General features: G+C 36.0%; 1 protein-coding gene across 1 annotated transcript in view; it reads left to right on the top strand.

The window, feature by feature from the left end:
* The window catches only part of LOC126966419 (protein rolling stone-like), a 42,200-nt gene extending 25,034 nt beyond the window's left edge, over positions 1 to 17,166 (top strand). Inside the window, exons 4-5 of the mRNA XM_050810450.1 lie at positions 4,380 to 4,578; positions 16,348 to 17,166. Coding sequence (XP_050666407.1) covers positions 4,380 to 4,578; positions 16,348 to 16,543 — 395 coding nt within the window. The 3' untranslated portion in view covers positions 16,544 to 17,166. The remainder of the gene's footprint in view (positions 1 to 4,379; positions 4,579 to 16,347) is intronic.
* The last annotated feature ends 7,143 nt before the right edge of the window (positions 17,167 to 24,309 follow it).

The raw sequence follows: 24,309 nt of genomic DNA, 5'->3' as shown, positions 1-24,309 counted from the left end.
TTTAACTTTAACTGGTATAAATTTATTTATTGTTTCGTTTAGAATGGAATAAAAAAGTTTAATTGTTTCATTAATTGAATCAGCTACTAGTAATTCGTGCCAATTGATTTGTGATAAGTATTCATTAATTTGGATATAGTCCCCATTATAGAAATTGGGCCTATTGACGGGTTTCTGACGAATATTACGAATTAGTGAGTTCGAGAGATTAAATTTTAGACATGGATGATATACATCTTCTGTAACGAGGGGAGTAAGGCAGTGGTGAACTTCAAAGTCAATGTTGCTAAATAATAGATCTAAGGTGTTTCGCTTACTGTTCGAGATAGTGTTTTGTTGTTTCAAACCAGAGAGGTTACAAATATCTAAAATATTTACAAAAGCATTTTGCAATTCCACTGGGCCACGTTTTTGCAGTGTAGGTCCGGAGTCAGTCCACGTGACATTTGGTAAGTTAAAATCGCCACATAAAATGAAATAGTCATTGGGATGGGTTGCCAAAACTTCTGCGAGTCGAGAATAGATTGATTCGAGTCTTATAGGTAACTGTGAGTCAGGTGGTGCATGTACTAATCCGATATGGATGTTGCGGTTCCCCGAAATTTTGAGAGTTTCAGCTGGTATAGTTGCCCACAAGGATTCGACGCCAGGACAGGCCCACTCGCGTTGATGTTGGACATGCATCTTCTTAGAAGCACATAGTAGGACTCCCCCTCCCATTTTTTTAGTAGATGTTCCCTGGTTTCGGTCACAACGTAAAATGTCATATCTATTGTCACAGATCTCACTATCATAGATACCGTTAGTCAGCCATGATTCTGTTATTAAAATTATGTCATAATCGTGGTTAAGTATGTTTTGTCTAAATTCATTTGTTTTAGTGCGTAAGCCACGCACATTTTGGTATAGTATTTCTATTGTATTAGCGCCCTTGCGTGTGCAATAAGTACCAAAATATAGAAAAATTATATATGTATAATATGGACAGTAATGTAAGTAAGTTAAGATATGCTAAATTATACGGATACTTAAGGTAACATTTACTTAATTTTCGAAACGGAATAATTTTGATGTTTCTTTTAAAAGTAGAATGGGTGTGGTAACAATATTGTTTAATGTCTGATTTGTGAAGTTGGGTGCGAGTTAAAAAAGAAATATATTTTGTGTAAGAGATAATAAAGTATGTATGTGTTAATTTATAAATGTAAGTGTTAGTGTATTGAGTGTGATTAAGTAGGAGTTTATTATGTTGTGGAATTTTACAAAAAACGCTAGTAATCTTGAGCAACAAGAAAATACAAATAACCAAATTAACTGTAAAAAGATAACTCAAAAATAGTTTAACGCACATAGTCACTTTATCTTGGCTAAATCCTTTTCGAGACGAATGTAAAGGGCCGGCGATTCTTCGTTTTTTCTTAAAAAAATGTGACAATTCCTAACCCAAACAAACTTGTACGCTTTCTCCTTTGCTAAATTTTTAGTTGTTTTTAATAACTGTTTGTTTTCAGGGGTTAGGTGCTCGTTTACGAAAATTTTTTTCTCAGTTCCACCGATGCCTATATCTCTGGTGCAGATGCCCTTTTTGTTTTTCAGGCCAGAGAGTATTTTATCTTTGTAAAGACGGTCCGCTAGCTTGGCTACAATGGGTTTAGGTCTACCAGCTATGGCTTTCTGAGGCTGGACGCGATGTGCAAAGTCAATATCCCCACGGTTAAGCACCACGCCAGCGTATTCAGCAATTTTCAGTACTAAGTCGACAGGCGATTCACTACTAGTTTGTGGCAACCCTACAATTTCCAGGTTATTCATTCTCGCCTGTTGCTGCTGTCTACAAAACTGTGAACGCAGTTCCAATAGTTGATCCTCCGACACGCTGATACGTTCATGCAGTGTAAGTGTGTACGTACGTCACTCTTAAGATGGTCGTTTTCGTCCTGAAGTTGACTATAGGAAGTCTGCAACTGAGACATTTGGGAAGATAACGAAGCTATTTCATTTTTTAATTCGGTGAAGATAGTAGCTTTTAATTCTTCAACAATTTCATATTTAATCGACTGCAGCTTGGCGTCTAGAATGTTTTCCAAACGATTAATTATTAGCTTTGCATCCTTATCTATCGAGGCTGCAGGGACATCGCATACAGACACTGAGATGTCGGAATTGGCGGCTACAGTTCGCGCAGTTTTGTTTATTTTTTCTACTCGTACTGGTGTGTTACTGTTATCTCCACCTTTTCGCTCATTTGCCACGCATTTAGGGCACTTGATTAAAAACGTCTAGTTAGTTTTGTTAATATATCCTCCCCTATATACTTACCTACCTGAAAACGGACACTTCATCCTTTCTAAGTTTGAATATGCTGTTGTTATTTGGACAGTTTTTCATTGAACACTTTGTCATAGCGTGGCGTTGTATTCAAAGAGCGGTCGAAACACAACGGAACGAAAACTCTGCCGTTAAGACGCGTAGGTAGAGTTTTGCTTCAGACATTGAGCCTGATTGTGTATCTAGTTGTGTATCGTCAATACCAGTAATGGAAAAGCTAAATTTTATACAGTAGGCATGATATATCAAGAATAAAAAAATAGGTAGTAAGTATTTATATATAGCAAGGTGAACTATAAACAAGTTTTTTTTTAAATATTGAGAGTTCATCCTTCAATAATATGAAACTTAATAAGATTGAGGCTCTCAATTTGAGAGCCTTTAAATTTGATCATTTTATTCATAATGTTTTAAATAGTCAAGACTTGTACTATTTCGTAACATGCTACATAGTCATTTAGAGATAAACTAGTTCATGGCTCCTCCATTAATATCAACAACGTTTAATTAAGAGTATTTAAATATAAATGTCTCCAATGACGTACGAGTGTGACATACCAGAGTACCAAGTGTGAGATTTTTTTTTCGCATGAAAGTTAACTACGTTTTGTATGGCGTCGTAAGAGCGCTATGATGTTTTCCTCTACTGTCACTAGATGTCGCTCCTATAATTAATATAATTCCAAGGGTGGCTAGCTGTTTACGACTTGTCAATCAAAAAAGATTACAATACATTTGCTTTCTTTATGCTTGCTTCTATCTTGCTGTTTCTCTATGTATATATATTGTCTCTCTCTCTCTCTCTATGTATGTATAATGCTATGTGTACGCTATGATGAACGTTATAATATTTACAAAATAACGGGTTATGAAGTTTCGATATATTACGACTAAGAAAGAATTATGCTTTTAAAATTTTTTATTTTATTTCATTTTGGCAACAAACAGTTAAGAACAAAAAAAACTTATAGTTATAGTACTTAATAACTAGGGAGCTTGAGTGCCCAAAGAATCATCATCATCAGCCGGACGACATGCACTGCTTGACAAAGGCCTCCAGAAAGCCCAAAGATCACCACAACGATCGGTCCTGCGCTGCCTTCATCCAACGTATTCGGGTTATCTTGACCAAATCGTCGGTCTATCTATCTAGTGTGGGGCCTACACTACGTCTTCCGGTTCGTGGTCGCCATTCGAGGACTTTTCTGCCTCACCGGGGATCTGTCCATCGAACTATGTGCCCTGCCCACTGCCACTTAAGTTGCAGTTGTTGCAGCCCACAGAAAAATAATAATTAAATTGATTTAAGTCAATTTGCTAAAACGGCCACCATAACGTGCCACTATACCTAAGTACCTAATATAGTGAAAAGCCGCCTTTAATAGTGTATTTACATCTAACAGAGACTGCAATGTGGGACGTTAACGTTTCACCTCGGTACAAAGTACGTTTAATACAGAACCACGTAAAGTACACAATTTATTATAATAGTACATTAAAATCTGAATAGTTCAAATGTGCAATAATGGTTTATTTGTTAGCATTTTCATGCGGGCGACGAAAATATAAAAAACGGAATACGTGATTTCTGCGCATGCGCTAAACTGTTTTTACATATTTAAAGATATTATTAGATTCATGAAAACAATCAACCTTACCTTTACTTAACAGTGGCTATCACAGCTAATATGACATAGATCACATTCTGGTCGCAGTGAAACAGGCCTGCACTGGACTGTAGTACCGAAGCCGCTTTACAAACCTTATCCATAAACTGTTCTCACGGGTCTCAATGAACTATGGTCGAATAATGTACCTGTAGGTACTTAAGATTCTTCTACCGAAGCACCACCTAGGTAAACAAATATTGAAAGGATTAAAACACGTGTTAATTTTTTTTTTTCACCATTGAGTAAATTAACATAATCTATTTATCTTAACGTTTGGCTGATTCCTACCACGATTGTGAGGAACAATTATTATTGTTAAAATTAAATATTAGTCAGTTCTTATCATTTAAATGTTTATAAACCTATTTAATATATTCTTAGTTGCTGGAAAGAAGATGAACTACGCTCCAAACCCGGTTCTGGACATCATGCTTCACGGAGTCAACTCTGGCATGATGCTGATTGAACTGGTGCTGTCCTCGCATCCCAGCAGAGTTCTTCACGTCATGCAGCCCTTATACTTCAGCGGGGTGTATCTTCTCTTCACTGTAGCACACTTTCTGCTTGGAGGAGAGGACCCGTTAGTAAAATTATTACAATAACTAATCCTGCTAATAATATTATTAGTCTTTTACGGCCTTACAAATAAACTTGGTACAAAGTTTACCTGTAGGAGGCTCCATTGCACAAGATGCTAGCTAGATTATGGGAACCACAATGGCGCCTATTTCTGCCGTGAAGCGTTAATATGTAAGCATTACTGTGTTTCGGTCTGAAGGGTGCCGTAGCTAGTGAAATTACTCGGCAAATGAGACTAATAAACATCTTATGTCTAAACATGACGAGCGCAACTGTAGTGTCGCTCAGAATTTTTGAGAGTCAACCAAGACTATGCAAAATTTTTACAAATATAAATTTTGCTTATGATTGTTTTGATCGAACGTATAAAATTTCCCGCGTTTATTGCTTTGCATGACTGCTTGACATTCGGAAAACTTCAGAATTATCATTATATTGACAGTGTTGTCAGCGATATAGTCAACATTTTGCATTTCTTGCTTTATTCAAGTATAGCTTTATGCCAAGTTTATTTGTAAGGCCGTTCGAGTTTTAAAAACAATATAACCGCACTATTAAACACGCATAGTGTTTGAAGCCGTCTAAGAGTCGATGGCGTGATTGACTCCGCATTATAAAAAACTGCTAGTTGGATTTGGTTGATATTTGAGTTACAATGTAAGGACACTTAAAACTGTGATTCCATTTATGCCATATGAAACGGGTGAAATGTCTTCATTACTGACACATATTTTATATTTCCTTTTGGACCCAATTCTAAAGCTATGACGGTGAAATCTAGGGCAGCTGGGATTTAATTAACGTTTTTATTTTCTTATGCCATTGGATTTCGAGCGTGGTGAGAAATTTATAATATAAAGTTAAAGTTTATAATAAAAATTACTAAAATTTAAATACGAATGGAACATTTATTTTAACCTTTTGTAATTACTTTTAATACCTTTTGTAATAAATTTTAGTACAACGCATACTCACCCTGAAACCTTCGTACATTTGCTTCTAGAAATATTATAAATTTCTTAGTATATTTGTATATTGCGTCCAAAACTGCCACTTTTTTGTTTATAATCCGCCATAAATTTCTCACCACGCTCGAAATTCAATGGCTTACGAAAATACATAAATCGGCACGACATACAATACTATATTGTGACACAGATATCGGAGTTACGAAAATTTTTCACATTGATATTTTTTGCTCGCTGCGAACCATAGTAATATTGTGTTTTCTTAGAAACAATGTTATTCTATAATCCCTTCTCTTCAAGACGGTATAATTTATAGTCTATCTCTCAGACGGGGTTGAAAGATATTTCATAACTACATATGTACGGTCATGCCATACATTTCAAACGTTTTGTTTTCTTAAAATCACTCATCTAAACAAATATTATAAAAAGGAAACATTTATGTTTTTGTATGTTTGTTTATAATCTATTCACACAAAAAATACTGGACCGACTTCAATTCTTTCACCATTAGAAAGATGCATCTTAACTGAGTGACATATGCTATATTCAGTATTCAAAAAAATCCTCAATATAAAGGAATCTCTACTAAATATGCAATAATATAACCCAAGGTGTGACAAAATTTGTCATAAAAAAACTATCATCGCATGCGCTGCGGAAACTATTGATGATAGAACAAAAAAATGTTCTACAGTATTATAGAACGTATCAAATATCAATATCTACAAAAAAATCCACGATGCCATATGTCCAACTGAAGTTATGCCACTATACTACATTTTTACATCTTAAAAGTTGATAAAAGTGCAGACAATAATCAAACCATATCAGTCATATTATTAATACTGTATTATTCCTTATCCCATTAAAATTTATTGAAGACCGTTTCAATACCTTAATAATTAATAATCTTTTAATAATTTAGACGTCGTCTGTTTAAGACAACGTAATACAATTGAAAACTTGGTCAAGGGGAACAAAACGAAATACTTAAATTACTTTTACTTACTACACGCCCACATTATCACTAGACCTCGCTGGAATGTGTTCCTGTTCTAAAAATATTTAAATTTGAATTTCATTAAGAGGAAACTTTATTCCAAGGGTAATAAATAGAAGAACAGAAATCGTAATATAACTAAAAGATCACGCATAGGTCAAAATGGAAGAGGGCGCGAGAGATGCGCAGATTACAATAAGCGTAAGTTATGTGTTAGTTGCGATGTATAATAATTGCTATTATAGGCATCGTTTCACTGACCACTCAATGTCCGGTGTGAATGTTTATCAAATACATTACTCTGCAGGCGATACAATTTAGAATTATTAATTCCGAAACGCATGGCTACCGCCCGGACGCACGTCACACACTAATCAATCAATCACAGACTGTGTTATTAATAAACGCGAAATAAAGTTACTCAAAATTTAAAACATTTGTTTTTATCTCACCTTTGTCACTACAAAATTACATGACAGGGAGAAGTAATTTTAAACTTGGAGTAACTTTACGTCGCGTTTATTAGTATGACAGAGAGCGATTAGGAGAGAGAAGGCGAACAAACGAACCTGGTGGCGCTTGCGATTAACTAACGTAAAATTGGGGTGATGTATCAACAAGTACCTAATTGTATTAAATAATTAGAATAAGAATCGAGTACCTATTACTCACCCTTACTAATGCACCAGTTATACTTTATAATACAGTCTGGGACCATATAAGTTATATAATTATACCATTAAAAGCATAAAAAAAGCTATGAATACTGAACTAAAAATCAGGAAATCATCAGGACTAAGCAATTATTTAATATCACACGGAATTTAAAGATATTAATTAAACAGAGCACAGAGGTTGAGTACACAAGAACCGGTAATTCCAAGACAAGCACAAGTAAATATTAAATAAGAACTACGTCAAAAACGTTACTCATCACCAGAAAACAACATCTGAATTATCCACGCTACTGCAACCTTCAAAATACGCCAGTAACAAACCCAAGAATCTGTCAATAAGCAAATGCGCAAAGTCTTTGCAAATATTGAAGCATTTGATTGTTTGATTTATCATCCAACGAATATTAAGTATACAAACTGCACAAGGTTTTGTTTAGGATGTTAATGTTGCGTTTAATACCCTGACACAGGGGTCAAATTGCTTTTATTTATCGCAAACATTAACGCACTGCCACAACTGCATTCAGCACGTATTGCCCGTAGAGCGAATAAATTGACTGCCTTTGGATTCAGTGCATTCTGTGTCAAATATATTTGCATTCGAGATATTGGTGTCAATTACCGAATCATCGTAACCTTTTTGCTCACTGCTTTTGATGGGAAAGAGAATTCCTCTCTTATGTATGCTTATATGAAACCGACTCATTTGGGTGCGATTATGACCCACTTTAAACGGCCAGATTTCGTTCAAACTTCGTAGATTATTATCGAGTACCGTTGACAATACATAAATTTGATAAGATTATTCAATTTTTAAATTTTCTAAATAATATTTTTGTTAATTTATATAATATTCATCTATCGTCTATAAGACAGAAATTGATGTTAACTTGAAATTTCAAAATAAATAATATATTTTTTAGTTTGGTTTCTATAAATATCGTGTTTTTAGTTTTTTTAACTACTATTTAGTGGTAGGCTAGACGTTTATTTAAGTCGGATAACAGTTAATACTCAATACTCAATATATTTATTGCATTCTACAATGGTATTATAATAATTATGATGGTATATCTTAAGGTGCACTGACATTGTAGACCCTGTAGGGCAAAACAAATTTTTAAGATTGAAATATATATTCGTTAGTTCACATTAATTGTTTAACTTATAGTATAGAAAATTCTTATTTGCTTACATATTACCATTACTTTATTACTTATCGTATAAATCTATACATATTTAAATCCAGTGTCCCGATGTTTGTAACCAGTAAACTCCTAAACTAATGAACGAATTTTAATTGGGGTTACTTCATGGAGTGCAGTTTAGTCCAACTTGAGAGATAGGACGGTTTTTATTTCGATTTCAGACCTTTATTTTATTTCCAATATTTTTTTTGGAATATTTTCGATGGAAAATTTATTGACGCACTGTTTGACAGTCCTGCTGTGAACCAATTTCATTATAGCAACAGGGAGCATATTTTACGAAATAATTCTTGATGTTATGAAATATTATTGATAAATTCATAAATAACAGTATTTTATTTATTATGTTCAGAACAAAGTCTATCGGGTCAACTAGTATCGATATATATTTAAATATATTTGGTCATACAAGTTATAGTACAGGTCCGGTGCTAAGCCAGTTTAAGTATATTTTGTGTGGTAAGATTGTGTTTAAATATATTGTCTCAATTATTTTAAGCTATTGCATAGTTTCTATCGCGGGCCTTGAGCGTGGAGACCGAATCCAGAAATTTCGTAACGAAAATAACCTAACACCCCATTTACTAGATTTATATAGATATTTCGCCACGGTCATTACAGTTGCCTTGTAACAGCGGTTATCAAGTATGCTTTTTGTGCATAAGGTCCCACGTTCGAGCCTGGGGTACGTCTTGATTTTTTTTAATTTCTTTAATTACTTTTTTTAATTTTAATTTTTATTTACATTTCTCCGAATCCAAAATTGGACGAGGTAGAGCATTTTATTCATCGCACTTTACTGGATTACACTGAAGAAGGGTCGAAAATACTTGGTACAACTGGTAATAAATTTCCACATATTTTGGCTGGCGATTTCAACATCAACTTCGCTGATAAAAAATCAGAGCGGTTGACAACTTTTCTTTCGAAAATATTGCATTTTAAAATGAAAATCCACAAGAATCCAACAAAATATGGGACCACCATTGAAGCGGTATTTTCCAGATATTTAGAAGATATCAAGCCTGAAACTTATGTTTCTTATTTCAGTTACCATAAACCTATAGTTTCAATGACAAATATTCCTGAATAACCTACATGTATTGTAAGATAATAAAAATATTTTGAACAATATTAACTTCTCATTTATTTAATAAAAGAAAAAAATTGTTTTCTTATCGGTCACCACGCTCAAAAAGTGTAACTAGAATTAATATCAAAGTAAAAAATAAATATAAATAATTTTAAAATAATAAATAAAATAAATAAATAATTATAATTGCATAAGTTGATAAAAATGCTATGGAATAGCTTTACCGCGGCAGTCCCCGAGTGCCACATGTATTTTTTACATGAAATAATTGTGTACTATAAAATAAATTCGATTTGGTCAATACGTAATTTTACAAGGGAACAATTTGTTTGCCATAGAATTTGTCCCGTGTGAGTCCCGGATTTGTCTCTGAAGATTTGGACTTAGTTCACCACAGGGGGTTTCAAGGGGTGATATACGTAACATTTTTGTTAGGTATATCACCTTCAACCAAAGTACCTAGATCCCTTATCTTTGATGATTCTGAGCAGCGGTGGAATCGTCAACCTTCGAAATTTGAAGACCCAGCTCGACTCCAAGCGAAGTTTTGTCGAAGAGCGATGATACAACAAATGATTTCATTGTGGGTCACACCACAAGAGAGGTATCGATGAAAGAAACAAGTTTCATCAAGTGAAATATCATCTGGCCGAATCGTCTTAGTCACCGAAAATTTTTCTGTCTTGAATGTACTTCCGGCAATGTCTTTGCACTATCGTATTTTTACATTATGATATTTTAGTCGATACAAATAGAGAGCCCAGAAGATCGGTCTTCTCTTTTTCCACATGGCCCAGGGTTGGGGCCATATTGCTCAGACAACTGACTAAAGTTGCCAATTAGAAATTCTCACAGATCTTTGCGTCTCCCGAACGGGTAAATTGAAAGGTGCTCGCCGATTATGACTTTGCTCGGGCCATTTACCACTTAGAGTAACTTAATCCTTGTGGATAAATACAAAAAGAATGTATTTACATGAAATCCAGTTAAAGAAATGAAACCCCTAACCTAAGCTAGAAAAGGTCGGTTTTATTATTATCCTGTTTTATTATTATTATTAGTAAAAAAAGACTCCATATTATATTTGATAGGACTCCTCGTGATTCGCTTAAAATTATCATTACTAACAGACAATGTAAGTATTCGTTCTCTAATAGGATTGGCTTGACATACATATCTAGTTAATTACTAACCAAATTAAGACCAATGGCTCACTTATAGGTATGTATGTACAAGGACTGCGTTCAATATCTTATCATATTATGTACGGTCATTAAACTAAAGCAGACATGTAAGCTTATAACAAACTCACTTCGTTCGTTATTTGTACAAAGAAACTTTTCATTGAATTGGAGCTTGAGTGAAGCGTTTGTATGGAGTAGCTGGCAAAGCTAATAGCAATAACAATGTCCACACATGTGTTGTCATTCAGCCTTTATACGATAATATGTTTGTCACGAGGACGATATACTTTAAAAAAATAGGAGAACGGTTGACCCTAAAGGTCATCCCTGCAACTTCCCGGTAATTCCATACCTAAACGATTTCAAATTGTACTTATTGTTCCAGCTCAAACTTATAATTTGTGTTATTTTGAGCTCTTCGAGCTCAAAGAGTTAGCTGTTCTATGTTTAAGAAAATTTATTGAATTAGGCATTACTTTGCGGAAATCTATAATTATACAAATGATTTCTTTCGAGACTGTATCGTGCCAGATTTTGACGCGACAACACGTCCTGAGGATGCCTCGTATAGAGGCGAAACACGTATCGAATTGTTTTAAAAACAAATATTGGCGGAATTAACACTAAAGAAAACTTCAATCATTTGTATGTTGTATATTGTATTCTATGTTTTTCAAAAGTCTGATAAAAGTTAAATAAAACCCTATTTTATAATTTTTTTAAACCGCAATTACTTTTTAATGAATACATCGATTCTCACGCAGTTTGCAATCGATTGGTAAATCCGTTTAAGAACTATTCCAAAAAAATCACATTAAGATTTTTTTTATTTTCAGTCCAATTTTATTCAAAATTTAAGTTTGGTCAAGCCCTTACGAATGGCGCCAACCTCGATGAAATCGGTCGAGTCGTTCAAAAGTTATAAGTTTTCATACATCCATACACACAAAAACACACACACACACGCATACATGCATACAGACGTACAGATACCATCGCGGGAATAGTCGGGGAAGCTTCCAAGTACCTTAAAATGTCGAGATCTGATGAAAACTCGATTTTCGAAAAACGGGATCAAACCAATAACTTCCCTTTTTTTGAAAATTTTCAAGCGGTAAGTTAAAAAGTTAAAACTTTTTATTGGTGCACACTATCAAAATGGATATTTAAAAAATAGCAAAAGTAGTTAACGAATTCATCGGCGCTGCGTCTGTCAAATAACAATTCACAACACAGTGTTTTTTATTGCATCACTTTACTTAAATTAAAATGATTTATAAAACGATTAAGCTGTACACTTTTAATTAATAGAGTGACAATGAGTTTCTCACCACTTTATCTAATTCAAGATCAACCTTTTCCGAAGTGGTGGTAAATGTTTTTTAAAAAAGAAGTGAGCTGTGTGCTAATAATCTTAGTAGCGATAACTAGTACTTAATAGCTTCTTTTGAAGTAGACCTATTCTCAAGTATAATGTGTTGTTGGCATGCCGCTTGGCACGTATCTACCAGCTCACATAATATGACAATTATACAATGTTTTTAAATTTTATTCGATATTTTAATATCGCTATATAATTATAAAAAAATATTAAAAGTCGAACTAGTATGGAGCTGAAAGAATGTTATTTTTTTTTTAAATTTTGACATGCTTTGTGGACGTGACATCATAGTTCATCACAACAAACATACAAGCGGAGAGAATCGCTTGAAAGGAGACGGGGATTTCTGGGCCAAAATGAGATAATTGAGATATGGTTCATACAACGTCATACAACAAAAACACAATCGAATTTCAAAAATCAGTTGTTCTAATATAGATTGTTGCCCATATATTGCATAACCTCAATTTTACCAAACCTCCCATAACTCTGCTTTCAGATTGCCAAAAATACTGAAATTCTCAGTGATACTTTTTAAATTTATAAGCTATTTATTAAAATCAATTTCATCTATGTTGTTTTTTTCAAATTCGCTCTGACCGATGGCATCGCTTTTCCGATATTTGTATTTCTCAGAAATTATTGCACTAAGTAACAATTAACTTCTTGCTTAAAACAAAATAATCGTCAAAAAAAGGTGCATAACTCTGAAGTGATAGTTTTTATTTAAAAATTGTATTTGACTCTTACCAGTAGGAGGCTCCTTTGCACAGGATGCCGGCTAGATTATGGGTACCACAACGGCGCCTATTTCTGTCGAAGCATTAATGTGTAAGCATTACTGTGTTTCGGTCTAAAGGGCGCCGTAGCTAGTGAAATTACTGGGCAAATGAGACTTAACATCTTATGCCTCAAGGTGACGAGCGCAGTTGTAGTGCCGCTCAGAATTTTTGGGGTGTTTCTAGAATCCTGATAGCTCAGGATTGCCATTACAATACTGCTGCATTGTAATGGGCAGGGCGTATCAATTACCATCAGCTGAACGCCCTGCTCGTCTCGTCCCTTATTTGCATAAAAAAACCTCTTAGATCATTTAAATACGTCGAGATAGACTATGACAGCTGTTATGACACTTTACAATTAATATCTATTTTGAGCAATTCACGCACCATAACACAAAGTGTCATACCAATAGCGAGTGTAAGACGTAGCTTGCCACGCACACTAAACTAATATTCCTGGCTTGTTATTATCGGTTATCAAGAGACTCTATCTAGACGTATAAATTGTCTACAATTTGACTATTATTTAAATTGTAAGTATACTCTATCTAGTAATCTATTGGTCGTTGGTCTCTATTTGGCATTTAACTTCATACTTCGTCGCTTCATTGTGTGTCTTCTACCGCATTTATCACGGGGAGTGTTCCGAGGAGCTGTTTAACCTGATTCCCGCCGCCACCTTCGCACGACTCGTCACAAGTTAAGATATCATCCCCACCATCTGGATGTGTGGCGCTCCTCCACAGTGCGGTTCAGTGCTTTCTTCCGCGTACTACAACGCTGTGGAATGAGCTTCCTTGTGCGGTGTTTCCGGGACGATGCGACATGGGTACCTTGTGATTCCTCTGGTGTTGTGTGCAAGAGAATGTGGGCGGCGGTGATCACTTAACACCAGGTGACCCGTACGCTCGTTTGTCCTCCTATTCCATAAAAAAAAAATACTGTGGTGAAGCCTTAATGATGCATCGTAAATAGTCAATAGGTTGACTAGCAGTTGTTTAATTAGTGTACTCCGCTTCCTTACTTTACTCCTGTCGTGAAAATAAAAGCAATTACAGAACAATAAGATGTTGTTTTGAGTTAGCGAATTTAAATAATTTATACGTCTAGATAGAGCCTCTTGCTGTCAGGCAACACATGACAACAGGCCAGGTTTTATTACTTTAGTGTGCATAACAGCTACGTCTTTCACTCGCGATACGTAAGTATGTCCCTTTGTTTTAGTTTTTAGTTTGCGTGCGTTGCTGAAGTGTAGTTTCGACGTGTTCGCAGCTGTTAATTACACGTTCACAAAACACATTCACACAGTGTGTGTCAATGTGTTTTTTTTAGTTTTTTCTGAGGGGAAAAATACTTTTACGTATCATAAGATCGTGGTCGTATTGATCTCGTATGTAGAGCTCGGCTTGAAACCCAATACCGACTAAAAAACCGCCTTTTCTTCTATCTCCCTAGTCCCCATGGAATCGCCGCAAGACATTTCTTCACGGATGGAGAATCTAGCTTTTGCTATCTCTTCAACTTACAATAAATTTACTGCTGTGGCTTTTCTTGCTCCACTAACCTGCACAAATCTTTTAATATTTCTGCAGCAATTGCACTGGTAGCATCCCAGTTCACTTCAGAATGTGTGTGTATGTGTGTGCGTGTGCGTATTTGTGAACACGCGTGTGTGTATGTGTGTTTATTGTTTTCGATATATTTTTCAAAATTTCAGATTTCATTCAACTTAAATATAAATTTCAACTAATGGATATAAGTTAAAATAATTATCGTTAAATGTTTGAGCAAGAATTTTTTGTTTTTAGAACTTAGTTTCGAATATATCGATAATTCGTAAAAATCAATCATTGTTTGAAACAATTTTGTACAGGTGGTCTTCAACTTTGGTTTGTTTTTTTTTTTATGAAAATAAGGGACGAGACGAGCAGGACGTTTAATTGATGGTAATTAATACGCCCTGCTCATTTCTTGAAATACAACCAAAAATTCTGAGCGGCACTATAACTGCTCATATATCTATATATCTCTCATATTAGACATAAGATGTTAAGTCTCATTTGCCCAGTAATTTCACTATTTAATTGTAATTGTAATAGTATATTACAAATAGGAAAGATTTCTATTTTCGTCTCTATGTATTTTAGTTTGTAGTGAATAAACATAAAAAAATATTGACTGATTTTAAAATTATTTCACTTGTAGAATGGAATATTATCACTGAGTGAAATGGGTTGTATTTAATAAAAATATAGAAATCAAACAAAATATCGTTAAAAATAGCAGCCACTGCTGGTTATAAAAACAATCCTGATGAAAAGGACGAAGTTTGTGATGTGTAAACATTTTTTATCTACACCCATGCTTTAAATCCTCTATTAAAGATTCTGAAACAGTTAGCTTATTGCCAACATTAAAACACCCAATGTTCTAATAACCATTACATCACCCAAAAGAGTGTTGTAATGTTGTACTGAATTTCATAACAACACTCCTATGTTTTTTTTTATCCCTTCATGCGCAAAGAGTTTCAACATACAGCCACATTCTTATTGCTGGATGCGTGGTATCTGTATGAATTTCAAAAAAAGATCATTTTCGTTTACGCGCACTCCACACTCCCAGAACGTCGCGCGCCGTAAAAAAAAGTAGGTTATTCGAATCCCCGCCATTTTTCTTCGATATTTTTATTGTTTTGTTTACAATAAATGAGCGATTCATTTTAAACGCTGCAAAAGAACATTATATTCGAGTGAATTTTAATTATTGCACTATACAAAATGTAAATTACTACTAAAATAAATAATTGTTCCATTAATACTTATTTTATTTGTGTATAATCAGTAACGAATGATATTAGGTTACTACTAGGACAGGTGTTTTAATGTTAGCAGTAAGCTAACTGTTCCAGAATCTTTTAGAGGATTCATATTCTGAGTGTAGATAAAGTCTTGTATGCAACTGTTGATAATTAGGTATTAAAACACTTATGTGATAGTATTATCACACTCGGCTTCGCCTCGTGAGATAAATCCACATTCGTGTTTTAATACCCCTTATTTCACAACAGTTGCATAAATAACTATGAAGTTATACTTCTTTAGGCACGTTATGAAAAAATTGTGAGAGTAAAATTTAAAGATGAGCGCGCGTCAATGTAACACAAAAGTAGTAGGTTGAAGTTGGTTCTTAAAATTTTCTGACGTCATTCGATATTTTTTTTGGTTTCTTCGTCCATTATTAGGACACGCAAAGGGTTCAAGCCCATACAGCCGTATTCATTATATAATAATTAATTGTCAAAGCCATCTTTGCAAGATTTTTACAAAATTTTTCTTTCTAAAACCGTAGAATAGCATGAGAAATAAATGTTTTTGATGATTTTTACTTCGTAAGGCCAAAGAAGTATAACTTCTTGCGTGCATGCATAACACACACACTTTTTTTTTTATACAGAATGTTATCTTGTTACAGATGGGGCAACGCCTTCATATACCCGGTTATTAACTGGGCGAAGCCATTGGAGACTTTAGCAATGTTGACAATAACAGCCTTGTTCTTCGCTTTGATGCATCTCATCACCGTTGGCATAGCAACAGCTCGAGATGCCATCGTGGATAAATATAACTCCAGGAATAACGTAAAATACAACGACGCCTTCGAACCGTAATTTTGTAAGGCAATTTGTGTTATTTGAAATTTATATTGTCCATTTTAAGTATTAACTGTTGTGAATCGAGGTTTGAAGGTTGTCTAAGGGTTTTTTTTTCATAATTTGACTGACTGACATAGTTTCTACTATATTTAAACAACTCAAGTCTGACTTGAGCAGTCTTGATGAAAATTTGTTGGATAGAACATGTAATCTGACAAATAATAGGCTATAGCAATAAAGTAAGACAAAAGATAATGGTAACGCAAACCGTTCAAGCTCACGTCAAATATTTTTATTTCAAATTGGATTTTGGAAATCACTTGTCATTCGTATTTATTTTGTACATTTGTATTTATTATCAGTAATATTAATTGCCTTTTTTATATTACTCAAAATTGTGTGTTATAGAAGTTATTATTATGAAATAAATTTGTGTAATGTGTTATTTTAGGTTAAATACTTAATTTAAGATTGCTCTTGTATAAATGTTACAAACACAAATTAGATAATCTGTGATTTTAAAATTAAAACCGTTATGTTGGATTCAAAGGGTTTAGATTTAAAAATAGCGTTATTTTAGGTTTTAAGTGTGAGATTGATGTATTATAATTGCCATGATATAAATGAATAACGATGAAGTATTTTATTTTATTTCGAGACAAAAAAGTACCTATAGGTTCTCAATTTTTGCAACCTTTGCACAGGATGCCGGTAAGATTATGGGTGCCACAACAGCGCCTATTTCTGCCGTGAGGCAGTAATGTGTAAGCATTACTGTGATTCGGTCTGAAGGGCGCCGTAGGTAGTGAAGAGCACAATAATTGTAGTGCCGCTCAGAATTATTGGGTTTTTCAAGATTCTCGAGCTGCACTGCATTGTAATAGGCACGGCGTATCAATAACCATGAGAAAAAGTAAGAGATCATCAAAATACTATCTTGTCATGAGGCAGGCACTATGGCAGTCTGTATGATGTGTGGATGTACCTGTTTGTCTGTTGGTCAAGTTCCAGGGTCATATTTAATGTTTGTTTTTTTTTTCCTTACTTTCTTTTTATACTCCTCTTTGGGGAAAAAATTGCTGGTTTTTTATGTCTCAACTCATTTTGAGTATTTTAAATTTTTGTCTGCCAGTTGTATTTGATTTCTTTTATAAAAATAAAGGAGCAGAGAACATTTCTTTGATCATTTGTGAAATCCAAGAGGGCTGCCGCAAACAATAATGTTTTCAGCAATATGGATATCGTGTCTTATTATGAGGTTCTCGAGGGTGCAGAGAACTATTTGGTAATCATTTTTCAAATCCAAGATGGCCGCCGCACAAAATTATGATTTTAGCAATATGGATATCGTGTCCGAGATTCTCGAGGGTGCAGAGAACGATTTGGTGATCATTTTTCAAATCCAAGATAACCGCCGCACAAAATTATGATTTCAGCAATATGGATATCGTGTCCGAGATTCTCGAGGGTGCAGACAACGACTTGGTGATCATTTTTCAAATCCAAGATGGCCGCCGCACAAAATTATGATTTCAGCAATATGGATATCGTGTCCGAGATTCTCGAGGATGCAGAGAACGATTTGGTGATCATTTTTCAAATCCAAGATAACCGCCGCACAAAATTATGATTTCAGCAATATGGATATCGTGTCCGAGATTCTCGAGGGTGCAGAGAACGACTTGGTGATCATTTTTCAAATCCAAGATGGCCGCCGCACAAAATTATGATTTTAGCAATATGGATATCGTGTCCGAGGTTCTCGAGGGTGCAGAGAACAATTCTGTGATCATTTTTGAAATCCAAGAAGGCTGCCGCAAACAATAATGTTTTCAGCAAAATGGATATCGTGTCTGAGGTTCTTGAGGGTGCAGAAAATAATTTTGGGATCATTTTTGAATCCGAGATGGCCGCCGTGCAAGATTATGATCACAAAAATATGGGTATCGTATCCGAGGTTCTCGAGAGTGCACAGAACGATTTTGAGATCATTTTTGAAACCCAAGATGGCCGCCGCTCAAAATTATGATAACTACATTATGGGTATCGTATCAGAGGTTCTCGAGGGTGCTGAGAAAGATAATGTGATCATTTTTCAAATCCAAGATGGCCGCCAAACAAAATTATGATTTTAGCAATATGGATATGGTGTCCGAGGTTCTCGAGGGTGCAGCGAACAATTCTGTGATAATTTTTGAAATCCAAGATGGCCGCCGCACAAAATTATGATTTTAGCAATATGGATATCGTGTCCGAGGTTCTCGAGGGTGCAGAGAACAATTCTGTGATCATTTTTTAAATCCAAGAGGGCTGCCGTAAACAATAATGATTTCAGCAATATGGATATCGTATCCGAGGTTCTCAAGGGTGCAGAAAACAATTCTGTGATCATTTTTGAAATCCAAGAGGGCTGCCATAAACAATAATGTTTTCAGCAATATGGATATCGTGTCTGAGGTTCTCGAGGGAGTAGAAAATAATTTCGGGATCATTTTAAAATCCGAGATAGCCGCCGTGCAAGATTATGATCACAAAAATATGGGTATCGTATCCGAGGTTCTCGAGAGAGCACAGAACAATATTTTGATCATTTTTGAAATCCAAGATGGCCGCAGCTCAAAATTATGATAACCACATTATGGGTATCGTATCAGAAGTTCTCGAGGGTGCTGAGAACGATTTTGTGATCATTTTTCAAATCGAAGATGGCCGCCGCTCAAAAGTATGATAACATCATTATGGATATCGTATCAGAGGTTCTCGAGGGTGCTGAGAACGATTTTGTGATCATTTTTCAAATCCAAGATGCCCGCCGCACAAAATTATGATTTTAGGAATGTGGATATTGTGTCCGAGATTCTCGAGGGTGCAGAGAACGATTTGGTGATCATATTTCAAATCCAAGATGGCCGCCACACAAAATAATGATTTCAGCAATATGGACATCGTGTCCGAGATTCTCGAGGGTGCAGAGAACGACTTGGTGATCATTTTTCAAATCCAAGGTGGCCGCCGCACAAAATTATGATTTTAGCAATATGAATATCATGTCCGAGGTTCTCGAGGGTGCAGAGAACAATTCTGTGATCATTTTTGAAATCCAAGAAGGCTGCCGCAAACAAATATGTTTTCAGCAATATGGATATCATGTCTGAGGTTCTCGAGGGTGCAGAAAATAATTTTGGGTGATTTTTTAAATCCGAGATGGACGCCGTGCAAGATTATGATCACAAAAATATGGGTATCGTATCCGAGGTTCTCGAGAGTGTACAGAACGATTTTGTGATCATTTTTGAAATCTAAGATGGCCGCCACTCAAAATTATGATAATTTCATTATGGGTATCGTATCAGAAGTTCTCGAGGGTGCTGAGAATGATTTTGTGATCATTTTTCAAATCGAAGATCACCGCCGCTCAAAAGTATGATAACTTCATTATGGATATCGCATCAGAGGTTCTCGAGGGTGCTGAGAACGATTTTGTGAGCATTTTTCAAAGCCAAGATGGCCGCCGCACAAAATTATGATTTCAGCAATATGGATATCGTGTCCGAGATTCTCGAGGGTGCAGAAAACGACTTGGTGATCACTTTTCAAATCCAAGATAGCCGCCGCACAAAATTATGATTTTAGCAATATGGATATCGTGTCCGAGGTTCTCGAGGGTGCAGAGATCAATTCTGTGATCATTTTTGAAATCCAAGAAGGCTGCCGCAAACAATAATGTTTTCAGCAATATGGATATCGAGTCTGAGGTTCTCGAGGGTGCGGAAAATAATTTTGGGATCATTTTTAAATCCGAGATGGCCGCCGCACAAAATTATGATTTCAGCAATATGGATATCGTACCCAAGGTTCTCGAGGGTGCAGAGACGATTTGGTGATCATTTTTACAAATTCAAGATGGCCGCCGCACAAAATAATGATTTTAGCAATATGGATATCGTGTCCCAGGTTCTCGAGGGTGCAGAGATCAATTCTGTGATCATTTTTGAAATCCATGAGGGCTGCCGCAAACAATTATGTTTTCAGCAATATGGATATCGTGTCCGAGATTCTCGAGGGTGCGCAGAACAATTCTGTGATCATTTTTCAAATCCAAGATGGCCGCCGCACAAAATTATGATTTCAGCAATATGGATATCGTGTCCGAGATTCTCGAGGGTGCAGAAAACGACTTGGTGATCATTTTTCAAATCCAAGATAGCCGCCGCACAAAATTATGATTTTAGCAATATGGATATCGTGTCCGAGGTTCTCGAGGGTGCAGAGAACAATTCTGTGATCATTTTTTAAATCCAAGAGGGCTGCCGTAAACAATAATGATTTCAGCAATATGGATATCGTATCCGAGGTTCTCAAGGGTGCAGAGAACAATTCTGTGATCATTTTTGAAATCGAAGAGGGCTGCCGTAAACAATAATGTTTTCAGCAATATGGATATCGTGTCTGAGGTTCTCGAGGGAGTAGAAAATAATTTTGGTATCATTTTTAAATCCGAGATGGCCGCCGTGCAAGATTATGATCACAAAAATATGGGTATCGTATCCGAGGTTCTCGAGAGAGCACAGAACGATATTTTGATCATTTTTGAAATCCAAGATGGCCGCCGCTCAAAATTATGATTACCACATTATGGGTATCGTATCAGAAGTTCTCGAGGGTGCTGAGAACGATTTTGTGATCATTTTTCAAATCGAAGATGGCCGCCGCTTAAAAGTATGATAACATCATTATGGATATCGTATCAGAGGTTCTCGAGGGTGCTGAGAACGATTTTGTGATCATTTTTCAAATCCAAGATAGCTGCCGCACAAAATTATGATTTCAGCAATATGGATATCGTGTCCGAGATTCTCGAGGGTGCAGAGAACGATTTGGTGATCATTTTTCAAATCCAAGATGCCCGCCGCACAAAATTATGATTTTAGCAATATGGATATTGTGTCCGAGATTCTCGAGGGTGCAGAGAACGATTTGGTGATCATATTTCAAATCCAAGATGGCCGCCGCAAAAATATGGGTATCGTATCCGAGGTTCTCGAGAGAGCGCAGAACGATATTTTGATTATTTTTGAAATCTAAGATGGCCGCCGCTCAAAATTATGATTTCCACATTATGGGTATCGTATCAGAAGTTCTCGAGGGTGCTGAGAACGATTTTGTGATCATTTTTCAAATCGAAGATGGCCGCCGCTCAAAAGTATGATAACATCATTATGGATATCGTATCAGAAGTTCTCGAGGGTGCTGAGAACGATTTTGTGATCATTTTTCAAATCCAAGATAGCCGCCGCACAAAATTATGATTTCAGCAATATGGATACCGTTTCCGAGATTCTCGAGGGTGCAGATAACGATTTGGTGATCATTTTTCAAATACAAGATGCCCGCCGCACAAAATTATGATTTTAGCAATATGGATATTGTGTCCGAGATTCTCGAGGGTGTAGAGAACGATTTGGTGATCATATATCAAATCCAAGATGGCCGCCGCACAAAATTATGATTTCAGCAATATAGATATCGTGTCCGAGATTCTCGAGGGTGCAGAGAACGACTTGGTGATCATTTTTCAAATCCAAGGTGGCCGCCGCACAAAATTATGATTTTAGCAATATAAATGTCATGTCCGAGGTTCTCGAGGGTGCAGAAAACAATTCTGTGATCATTTTTGAAATCCAAGAAGGCTGCCGCAAACAAATATGTTTTCAGCAATATGGATATCGTGTCTGAGGTTCTCGAGGGTGCAGAAAATAACTTTGGGTGATTTTTTAAATCCGAGATGGCCGCCGTGCAAGATTATGATCACAAAAATATGGGTATCGTATCCGAGGTTCTCGAGAGTGTACAGAACGATTTTGTGATCATTTTTGAAATCCAAGATGGCCGCCACTCAAAATTATGATTACTTCATTATGGGTATCGTATCAGAAGTTCTCGAGGGTGCTGAGAATGATTTTGTGATCATTTTTCAAATCGAAGATGGCCGCCGCTCAAAAGTATGATAACTTCATTATGGATATCGTATCAGAGGTTCTCGAGGGTGCTGAGAACGATTTTGTGAGCATTTTTCAAATCCAAGATGGCCACCGCACAAAATTATGATTTCAGCAATATGGATATCGTGTCCGAGATTCTCGAGGATGCAGAGAACGATTTGGTGATCATTATTCAAATCCAAGATAGCCGCCGCACAAAATTATGATTTCAGCAATATGAATATCGTGTCCGAGATTCTCGAGGGTGCAGATAACGACTTGGTGATCATTTTTCAAATCCAAGATGGCCGCCGCACAAAATTATTATTTTAGCAATATGGATATCGTGTCCGAGGTTCTCGAGGGTGCAGAGAACAATTCTGTGATCATTTTTGAAATCCAAAAGGGCTGCCGCAAATAATAATGTTTTCAGCAATATGGAAATCGTGACTGAGGTTCTCGAGGGTGCAGAAAATAATTATGGGATCATTTATAAATCCGAGATGGCCGCCGTGCAAGATAATGATTACAAAAATATGTGTATCGCATCCGAGGTTCTCGAGAGTGCACAGAACGATTTTGTGATCATTTTTGAAATCCAAGATGGCCGCCGCTCATAATTATGATAACTACATTATGGGTATCGTATCCGAGGTTCTCGAGGGTGCAGAGAACAATTCTGTGATCATTTTTCAAATCCAAGATGGACGCCGCACAAAATTATGATTTCAGCAATAGGGATATCGTGTCCGAGATACTCGAGGGTGCAGAGAACGATTTGGTGATCATTTTTCAAATCCAAGATGGCCGCCGCACAAAATTATGATTTCAGCAATATGGATATCGTGTCCGAGATTCTCGAGGATGCAGAGAACGATTTGGTGATCATTTTTCAAATCCAATATGCCCGCCGCACAAAATTATGATTTTAGCAATATGGATATCGTGTCCAACGTTCTCGAGGGTGCAGAGAACAATTCAGTGATCATTTTTGAAATCCAAAAGGGCTGCCGCAAATAATAATGTTTTCAGCAATATGGAAATCGTGACTGAGCTTCTCGAGGGTGCAGAAAATAATAATGGGATCATTTATAAATCCGAGATGGCCGCCGTGCAAGATTATGATCACAAAAATATGGGTATCGTATCCGAGGTTCTCGAGAGTGCACAGAACGATTTTGTGATCATTTTTGAAATCCAAGATGGCCGCCGCTCAAAATTATGATAACTACATTATGGGTATCCGAGGTTCTCGAGGGTGCAGAGAACGATTTTTTGATCATTTTTCAAATCGAAGATGGCCGCCGCTCAAAAGTATGATAACTATAATATGGGTATCGTATCCGAGGTTCTCGAATGTGCTGTGAACGATTTTGTATCATTTTTTAAATCGTAGATGGCCGCCGCACAAAATTATGATTTCAGCTATATGGATATCGTGTCCGAGATTCTCGAGGATGCAGAGAACGATTTGGTGATCATTATTCAAATCCAAGATAGCCGCCGCACAAAATTATGATTTCAGCAATATGGATATCGTGTCCGAGATTCTCAAGGGTGCAGAAAACGACTTGGTGATCATTTTTCAAATCCAAGATGGCCGCCGCACAAAATTATTATTTTAGCAATATGGATATCGTGTCCGAGGTTCTCGAGGGTGCAGAGAACAATTCTGTGATCATTTTTGAAATCCAAGAAGGCTGCCGCAAACAATAATGTTTTCAGAAATACGGATATCGTGTCTGAGGTTCTTGAGGGTGCAGAAAATAATTTTGAAATCATTTTTGAATCCGAGATGGC

Source organism: Leptidea sinapis, chromosome 10, assembly GCF_905404315.1.
Source record: "Leptidea sinapis chromosome 10, ilLepSina1.1, whole genome shotgun sequence".
NCBI lineage: Eukaryota > Metazoa > Arthropoda > Insecta > Lepidoptera > Pieridae > Leptidea > Leptidea sinapis.
Note: the sequence above shows the minus strand (reverse complement) of the source record. Positions and strands in the feature narration are given on the sequence as shown.